The sequence below is a fragment of the Convolutriloba macropyga genome, unplaced genomic scaffold (assembly GCF_964194025.1).
Source record: "Convolutriloba macropyga unplaced genomic scaffold, txConMacr16.3 SCAFFOLD_5260, whole genome shotgun sequence".
Lineage (NCBI taxonomy): Eukaryota > Metazoa > Xenacoelomorpha > Acoela > Convolutidae > Convolutriloba > Convolutriloba macropyga.
This window is the reverse complement of record NW_027451500.1, coordinates 1-10,000: the sequence shown is the minus strand read 5'-3', so window position 1 is coordinate 10,000 and position 10,000 is coordinate 1. Positions and strand designations below refer to the sequence as shown.

Here is a 10,000-nt window from a genome sequence, read left to right as displayed (position 1 = left end):
TACTAAGATCTACTAAACTTCTGAAGAATGTGGGTCGATTGATAAAGAAATCAAAAGAAACAACCAATATTATGTTGACCAGAATTGACTTCAAGAACGGACAATTTACCATGTAAAATTTCATTTTGTGCCTTTATTTTTGTTGACGAGTGTAGATCTTTTCTCTGCTATGCTAATAATTGTTCAAGTTTTCTAAAGCACCGCCAAAAAGGATTTCTTGACCAAAAAGTATTGACCAAACTGTTGCTTCTTTTCTAGTTAACAAAATCTGGTGTGAGCAAGTCAAACTTTTTTGTTTTACTTTCGGTGTCATACAAAAACTGACGTATACATACAAAACATGGCGGGAGCAAGTCAAATATTTTTCTTTCCACATACCAAACTGGTTTCATACAAAACTGCATAAAAACAAGTGAGTAAAAACAAGAAATTACAATTTAAAGTCGACATTGATTTGGTTTCTAAGAATTTTTTCTTCACTCAGCATTAGATTTTATTGGTCTTGAAATCTTGTCACAATATTATACCTTAAAGCTTAGAAAGCGCAAGTAAGGTTTAAAAGGTTTTGCACACAAAAACATAGAAGTACTGTGAACAATTTAAAATCGTAGAATCCATCTTCACTCATTTAAGCAAACGAAATGATTTCCTGAGAAAATACTAAACCATACACGCCCCAAATTATTAACTGGAACTAACCTAACTTTTTTCTAAAACAAAAGGCATCCTTAGAACAATTGTTCCTCAAAACGAACAAACAAAAAAACAGTGGAAAAATTTTGTTCTAGAATCCTCTCCTTGAAAAAAAAAAAGATTCAACGATTTTAAACGCAAAAAAACTGACAATTGACAGAAATGAGCTTTGGTTAAAACCAATTTCCATTAGGAATTGAGGTATGACAAATTTGAGGTAAGGCACAAAAACGGCACATGCGACGAATCTGTGTAAAGTTTTTCCAAGTATATGGTGCTAGTCTTAGCTTTCACTCAATCAAATAGAACTTTTTTAATTAAAGTTTAGGAAAAACATGCACCGGCAAAGCCCACAAACGTAGTTTCTGGAATAAATATAAAACTGATAGAATATAGTTCCGAGATCAATACTAGTAGACCTCCATCTGTTTTTGCCATTTGAGTGAAACATTCTTCTTTCCTTCCTTCTAATTTCATTTCAGGCACAATGTGTCGTTAGAAAAAAAAATAATCAACTCAAAAAATATATACGGAACAAATTTTTTTCATTTTAAACCGATAAAACTAAACCACAATCTGCATCTAAACATAATCGAACAAAAGATTTACAGGTGGATACGGAATTGTTTTTATTGTTCAATTGTTGCTTTTTCTCTGTCTGTTTTTATACATATCCAAATTAGTCTTGTCTGAGAGTTACCAAAGAATGTTACTAAAGGTTCGCTTTTAATTTTCAATTCTTTTAGATTTTTTTGTTTTTTTTCACACATCTGAAAAATTAGTTTTGGCTTCCATCCGTAAATAAACCAAAAAATGTTACCCAATACAAAAACGCAGATAGAAAAGCAACACAAAAACATAACACGAAAAAATCTCAATGATGCCTTATTTATCATCACCACAATCTCTCCGTAGATAAATAACTGAATCAAAAACAGCCTAAGTACGTCACGTAGAAACAATTTGTTGAGCTGAGGCTAGGAAAAAACAAAAATTCTATGAATCTTCAGTTCAATTTTGTTTTTTCTTTTAAATACAAGGCCTACCTATCGTGCATTTCTGACTTTAAAACAAATTTATCAGGTCACAATTAACATCTCTAAACAAAATCCACATTTACAGTTCAGAAGAGGAGTGAAAAAGGGAGCAGGAAAGGAGGATCGAATGGTCTTTGTCATCAACATTGATGCCCAGTGGATTATTTGCCATATGTGCACTATTTACCATCTGTGCCTGATACTGATTCGACATGGTGTAAGAAAAGTCATGCAAACTTTCAGCTATAACAACATCAGAATTCACGAAGAAGAGTCAATTTGACAAAACTCGAAACTGAAAACTGATTAAATTATACTAAACCATTGTAATCATTTATTAATTCAATAATCAAATCAATCTCACAAAGTTCCTAAGGCGGCCAATGTAACATTCTGGCGCCCAACGAAAGAATGGACAGCTATAATTTCCTTCTCTAGATTTTTTTTTCTCGTGATCAGGGTAGACTAGGAAATTTTAGACAAAGATCCATCCCAAACAACCCAACCCGAGGCAACCCATCATCGACTAACCCAACAGAGTGTTTATATCTGGGACTCGCTTGATTACCTTATTCTTATTTCCTTTGAAAGGTTCGGTAAGGCTTGGTAACGATCTGTAAGGCTTGGTAAGGTTCGGTAAGTATTGGTAAGGTTCGGTAAGTTTTGATAAGGTTCGGTGAGAATTGGTAAATTTCGGGAAGTGTTGGCAAGGTTTGGTACGGCTTGGTTAGGTTTGAACAGGTTCGGTTAGGTTTGGTAAGTTTCAGTAGTTTTGGTAAGGTACTGTAACGTTTTGGTACGGTTTGGTAAACTTTGGCAAAATTCGGTAAAAATTGGGTTAAATTTGGTTCATTAGGTTTGGTAGGCATTTGTTAACCTGTAGTTACATAAACAGGTTTTGGCCTTGAGATTTGGTTAACAATGCTACTAATAGAGGCTAAGATAAATTCAAAGCTCTAGATCACTTCAACAAAACAAAGTTAATGGTTCTTACTCGAACCGGAAAATCAACAAGAGTTAAGCATCAGGTAAATTCTACAAGTTCACAAACACTAGCAATGGGTGAAAACACAGAATCTTCTGTTGATCCTCATTTGAAACACATTAAAAACCAAAAGATAAAGTTCGAAAGCAAAATTGAATCGTGCAACGAATTTGTTGTTTCAGGAATCGATTCCGGGGAGGACACTGAAACTCAAAAATGAAACTCCTGGGAGGACGCGAAAATAAAGAGTTGCAAGAGAAACTCGACAAATCTGTTCAAGAGCTTTTGGACATCTCGCCATCAGAAGACGCAGATACGCTCTGTTTTGAACTTAGCAAACTAAAATTCAAGAATCGAAAAACAACCGCTGCCCTCCGCAAACACAAAAAAGAAACTCAAAGCTCAGAACTAAGCAATGTTTCATCAGGCAACTTAAAAGTAACATTTGATAGTAGCAGCAGTAACCCAACAATTTTTAACACTAACAGGACCTCTATGTTTTTCTCAGCATCCGCTGGCAGCGTAGTGTCAGTTCAACTTGTTTTGTCGGACTCTGCAGCGCCCGCTAGCTCAGTTCTATCCAATTCCATTTCGCCACCGGCTAATATGGAATCCAACATTGGTTTCTCAACGGCTACTTCATCTGGAAATCCTGTTCACAGTGCCTTGTCTTCAGAACCGTTTCTTGCCAACTCAAACAATAGGTCAGCCAACTATGACACATCATTTCATGTTTCGAACAACAATCCATCATGGAGATTCCTTCCAAATCAACAATTCTCAGATCGATCGGCGTCCGCTAAACTTGGCTGTGCTTCATATCAGAACCCCATCTCTATGTCCTCTTGTTTCCAAAAATATGTGCCCAAGTTGAAGGCAACAAAATTTGATTGGAATCCACTTGACTGGATGAAGTGGATCAGCATTTTTCAAGCCACAATAGATCGTTCGCCTATGTCATTATCAGAAAAGATGATACATCTTCAACCACTTTTAACTGGAGAAGCAAAGCATTTATTAGATGGATACGGCTGCAACGGTGGTCTGTATGAGCGTTGAATTGTCTTGAGGAACACTTCGGAAACCCATACCAGATAGTAAATGCCTTTCTTGATAAACTCTCGCAATTCAAACCAGCTAATCTGACTGTGCCTGAAAACTATACCCAATTTTAAGCCTTTCTCATTACCCTAGTGGATACATTTCAACAACTTCGATTCAATCACGACATCCAATCTACTACAAATCTCAATCAGGCATTAAATAAACTTCCGACACCAGTCCGCCTAGATTGGAACAAGTAAAGAAAAGTTTTCACTCGAAAAGTTTTCACTCCAGCCGTCTCTTAAAGACTTTTCCGAGTGGTTATCAATCTACGCAAAGGCTTGTAGAGATTTGCTAGCGCCCATATTAGTAACACGACACAGCCATTGAAGATCAAACATTGCTCATAAACCATGGATTCAGAAAACTCAAAGTCCCTTGCCCTGATCTACAAGAACGACAAGCAATGGTCAACAAGGTGACAAGCAATGGTGACAAGCAATGGTCAACAAGGTGACAAGCAATGGTCAAATAAGGCCACTCAAGAACTGTTGTTTGCCCCAGTAATGAGACCTGTCAATATCTCTACAAATGTTCTCATTTCCATACCCTCTCTCCTTTCGATCGGAGAGAAGTTGTCAAAAACTTAAAACTTTGCTACAACTGCTTTGGCAGTCATCATGTTCAACATTGCAATTCAAAAAATGTTTGTTGAACAGGCAGTTGTGGCCTGTTCAGCATCATACTCTGCTCCATGAGAGCTAGGGAGACAAAAATCAGAGAGTGAAGCCGCCATTGGCTGTTAAATCCATTCAATTACATGGAACAGGACAAAGAGCCCTTGTTCTGGTTGAACTTTGCAATGGTCTAAAAACTCTTGATTTTTATGCGTATCCAGACAACGGAAGTTGTCAAAGCTTGCTGCTTACTTCTGCAACATCAGAATTGGAGATTGACATGAACACAGTCGCTAAAATGCCCATCAGTGGCTATCATACAACTAGAGAAATAGACTGTTCTCAAGTTCGTGTACAAATCAAGCCATATAGATCCCAGAACACCTCAGTAGTTTCAATTGATGTGCTAGCAGTACCAGATCTCAATATGACGCCACTTAAAACCAGTGAGCTAAACAAATTTTGTAGTAAGTTTGATCACCTTAAACACATAGCGTTTCCAAATGTCAAACAAAATCAAATGAGTATAATCATTGGAATTGATAACTTCGAACTAAACCACTAGAGTGAGATAGTTAAAGGCCCGAAAAACACACCTTGGGCCGTCAAGACACCATTAGGTTGAACTTGTGCCGGAAAGAGCAACATAATTGCAGATGAGCAAAATCCAGTTCTCAAAACCCAAATTCTTACCCATGGCCAATTGGACAACGAACTTTTCACCAAAGTTCAGGATTAGATGAAGATCGAAAAATATGGCATTCAATCATAGAAGAAAGCACTGTCCAAGAACTATGAAAAGGCTTTGGAAATTTTACAATCCACAACCAGATTCAAGGATGGTCCTTACAAAGTTGGCCTCTTGTGGAAAGAGAACGCAAAATTACCGAACAACAGATGGCTCGCTGAAAAACAGTTGAAGCAGTTAAAAGCAAAGCTTCCCACAAAGCCAGTATTAAGATAAAAATATGAAGACTTTGCAAAAGGACTTGCAGAACGGATATGTTGTAAAAATTGATCCTTGTACCGACAACACAAAGTCAGTTTCTTATCTACCTCATCATCCGGTCTCAAAAGAAAATAAACCCGAAAAAATTTGACGGGTGACTAACGAATACAGCATCTTTCAAAGCCAATCTCTCAACTCAAATCTGTTGAAAGGCCCGGACTTGCTCAGCAATCTTGTTGGGATTATTTTGCGTTTCAAAGAAAGTCATATCGCAATATCCGCCAACATTGAGCAAATGTTTTTGCAAGTCAAAGTTGCTCCTTCTGACCGTTCATATCTTCGTTTTTTGTTGTGGGATCACAACGGCAAAATAGAAGAATATGAATACACTAGACACATATTCGGTGCAACGTCATCCCTTTGCATTGGATCGTACGCTCAACGTTGTTCAGCGAAAGATAACCACAAAGATTTTCCTGAGGTTTACCATATTGTTGAACGCAATATCTATATGGACAATTTGTATAATTCGACCGACGGCGTTGAAAAGGCTGTAAACATAATGAGCAGCACTAAAGCTTGCCTGTCTCTTGGGGGGTTTTAACTTCACCAATTGGGATCCTAATTCGGCTGCATTTTTGCAACAAGCCAGTAGGGATCAACTTTTAAAAACAAACGAAGCTTCACCTCAAGCTCAAAAGGTCCTCGGATTACCGTGGAATGCCAAAACAGACACTTATGTAACCGAGAAAAAACTGTTCAGAAGTTTCCCTTGGATAGCACAATGGTAACGCAAAGAAAACTTCTGCGGTTTTTTGCATCCATTTTTGACCCTCTAGGCTTATAGCACCACTCACCATCCGAGTTCGTAAAAATCTACAAGCCGCCTGGAACCATCGACCAAAGCGGGACAAACCATTGAACCTCAATGAATTTGCAGATCTAACTCAACTGCAAAATGAACTACGAGACTCCCGCGAAGTTTCATTACCTCGCTGTTTGTTCATTAACAAAGCAATAAATGAAACAGCTCTCCATACCTTCTCAGACGCGTCGGAGTATGCACTCTCAGCAGTTTTGTATCTTAGGATTGAATACTTGGATGAAACTGTTCAAGTGAAATTCATCATGGGAAAAGCCCGCGTAGCTCCAATCAAAAGAATGATAATTTCAAATCTCGAGTTGCAAGCCGCCGTCTACGCAGCTCAGCTCGCACTATTCATGAGAGAAGAGCACGACATTCATATAAATGAAAAAGTTTTTTGGTCCGATTGTACAACAGTTTTTTATTGGCTCAGAACCCCAGAGATAAGTCATCGCATATTTGTTGCTAACAGGTTGGCGAAGATACTTGATGTATAAACAGCACATGACTGGAACTAAATCACCTCAGCTGACATGTCAGCTGATGATGGCTCAAGAGGCTACGAAGTTGAACAGATGAACTGCAGTTCTCGATGGCTCAACGTTCCTTCTTTTCTACAGTTACCAAAAAGTGACTGGCCAAGTCAGGACATCTTGAAAGCACGAAATTCGAACGTTCTCTTCGTTCATCCGTTGCAAACCAATCTGCACTCAGCAAATAAATGTCCCACTGACATTGCACGCATCAGCAACAGGAATCGACTCGTTAGATTTGCAGCATAATGCTTCTTCTTCCTCAATCGTTTGAAAAAACAGAGTATTTGCTTATCGCTCGCACATCACACACACTGGCCTACAAGTACCTCATCTGCGTTGCTCAAAGTTAGAACTTCGGAGATGAGATTTTGTCTTTTCAAAACGGCAAGGAGATACTTCCGTCAAGCCCTCTAAAGACAATCTGTCCTTTTGTTAACGGAAGGAATGAACTCCGCGCCAAAGGTAAGCTGTCTCAGGCAATGGTCTTAGAAACTGCTTGCCATCCGTTAATTTTAGACGGGGTTAACCCAATCGTTAAGCTCCTAATCAAAAACACTCATGTAAAGAATAGTCTCTCTGGTGTTGAACAAACACGTTCCTTTCTAATAGAATACTATTAGATTCTAAAATTCCGAGCTGTTGTTAGACAAACAATACGTCAGTGCATTCCGTGCCGAAGAATGGCTCAAGAAATTAATCCACCTCAGATGTCACATCTGCCCAGTGAACGTTTAGTGCCCCAAAACCACTTTGCGTTTGCAACAACAGGTCTTTACTTCATAAGTCCTTTTCCTAAAAAACAGTTTGGCAAATTTGCTGCCCGTTATATCCTTCTATTTTTGTGCTTAGTTGTAAGAGCCGTTCATTTGGAAATTTCGGAAAGTCTTTCTACAGATTCTACTATGAGTTGCATCCACAGATTCTTTAACCGCCGCGGAAAACCAAAAATATTTTATTCTGACAACGGAAAATATTTTGTTGGCTCTTTTTCCGAATTGAGAAAAGGAATAGAAGCTCTCAGATCCTCGCGAGAATTTTCGTCTAAGCTCCACATCTTAGACGTAGAAATCAATTGGAAATTTAACCCCTCTGGTTCCGCATTTTGGTGGCAGCTGGGAAAGGTTAGTTCAAGTTCTCTAACTCTTCCTCTACAAAGTCATTGGCTCATGAACGCTAACAGACGAAACGCTGTCGACATTCACTTGTGAAATTGAGTCCAACATGAATTCGCGACAATTGACGAAAGTTTCTAGCTATATAAACGATCCACTCCCTTTAACGCCAAATCATTTCCTTTTGTGTAGACCCTCAATCAATCTTCCTTTAGGAGTCTTCTCTCAAAGCAAAGTAGCAGTTACTAAATCTTGGAAAACATCACAAATTCTAGCCCAACATTTTTGGAACCAATTTATTAGAGAGTATCTCCCTAACCAGCAGAAACGCTCTAAATGGCATAAAGTAAATCAGAACTTAAAAGTTTCCGATTTGGTCTGGATTTTGGAAGATTTCACACCTCGTTGTCTCTGGCCTCTAGTAAAGGTAATAGAAGTGTATCCAGGCTTGGATAAAGTTGTTAGTCAAAATAAAGACTGCATACGGTGAAAAAACGGTCAGTCAAAATAAAGACTGCATACGGTGAAAAGATCCGCCCCGTTATCAAGCTAAGTAAAATTTCTGTAGAGTAAATTACATTCACATTCAAGGGACAAATTCACATCATTTTAGCACTCAGCTTCCATAAATTCCTCCTGCAGAAATCTACACTATCGTTAATGTGAAGTCACATCACTTACTTGTCGATCAACAAACGATTTGAAAAATCCAGTACATTAAAAAGTCCGACACTCTTGAGTGGTAATATTCAGGTACAGGTAGGCACGGTTAGGTACAGTTAGGTACAGGCAGCAACAGGTAGGAATCTCGTTTTCGCGCTGTGTAGAAATTTGCTACACTGCAGCATCCTCCGCTTTAGCCTTTTTCGTTTGTGTCGCAATTTTCAGGTATTACAATTTTTTGCCTTTACGCGCTCCGTCAGTTAGAAACGCCGATTATAAAATGATTTGCTTTGTTGTCTCTTGTAACCATCTTTTTCTCCCCTCAGTTATTTTCTTGAGATTTATTTATTGGCTACAAAGTTTCTACCTAACAAAGCATCGTCTTTACGGAAGCCGAATATTCTTTGCAACCCGGCAAATGGGGCAGGCGATGTCATCAACATTGATGCCCAGTGGATTATTTGCCATATATGCACTATTTACCATCTGTGCCCGATACTGATTCGACATGGTTAAGAAAAGTCTTGCAAATTTTCAGCCATAACAACATCAGTATTCATGAAGAACAGTCAATTCAGCAAAACTCGAAACTGAAAACTGATTAATTTATACTAAACCATTGTAATCCTCTATTAATTCAATAATCAAATCAATCTCAACAAATTTCCCGACTCTACTTTAGCCATTTTAAGTGCTTCGACTCCTTTTGCTCTAGAAAATTTTAGTTCTTTTCTTTGAATCGCTTTGCTCTTGTTCCTTTTTTATAACCGAGAAAAACTGACCATTCCTGTGGAATTAAATAAATGAAAAGCGGTGCTTTTTAAAAATAAAATGGACAGTAACTGTTCATAAATTAGTCTGAAACCTAAGTTAAGCTAAGAGAAACAATGTTTTTGATTGTCGGCTTTGGGGAAAACCCAGGAATTGTAAATCCGAATATCTGATGGGTAAATACAAATGGTAGCTTGCGATTGCTTACTTTATCTCCCCGACTGAGGACCCAGACAAAAAGTGAGTCCAGACCATCCCAGACGAAACTTGTCTATATCTAGACCGTCCCAGACGGAAAGTGCCTTCAAAGTTACCTATGTTCAGAGTATCGTGCGTTGAGAGTTACACGTGTCCAGACTTTCGTGCGTTATTTTTCTTTCCAGACCGTGTAATTTTGAATGCATGACGCCCCCTGATGCGTTCTGGGACCTCAGTCTGGGCTTCATATAAAGTTCTAACCGATTAAAGCAAAAAATATATATTGACACCATCAACCTTGAGATCGAACAGCTTCCAGTTCTGGTTCAGTTCCTCGAACACTTCGATGCTGTCAGCCTGTCTCGCTATCACAATGTCTAAGAAGTCAGTGAAGGTAGCAGTGTTGGCAACTTTGTTGTCCAGGTCCTTAACCAGACCCTCCACCTCTGCTGCATCGATCTGGAAGCCTA

The 10,000-nt window shown here is 38.5% G+C and overlaps 1 protein-coding gene across 1 annotated transcript in view; it reads right to left on the bottom strand.

Annotated features, from left to right (window-relative positions):
• The window catches only part of LOC142356751 (caltractin-like), a gene marked incomplete at its 5' end in the record, with an annotated part of 11,367 nt that extends 1,372 nt beyond the window's left edge, over positions 1–9,995 (bottom strand). The window contains one exon of the mRNA XM_075408549.1: positions 9,828–9,995. Within this exon, the coding sequence (XP_075264664.1) occupies positions 9,828–9,995 (168 nt within the window). The remainder of the gene's footprint in view (positions 1–9,827) is intronic.
• Positions 9,996–10,000: the final 5 nt, after the last annotated feature.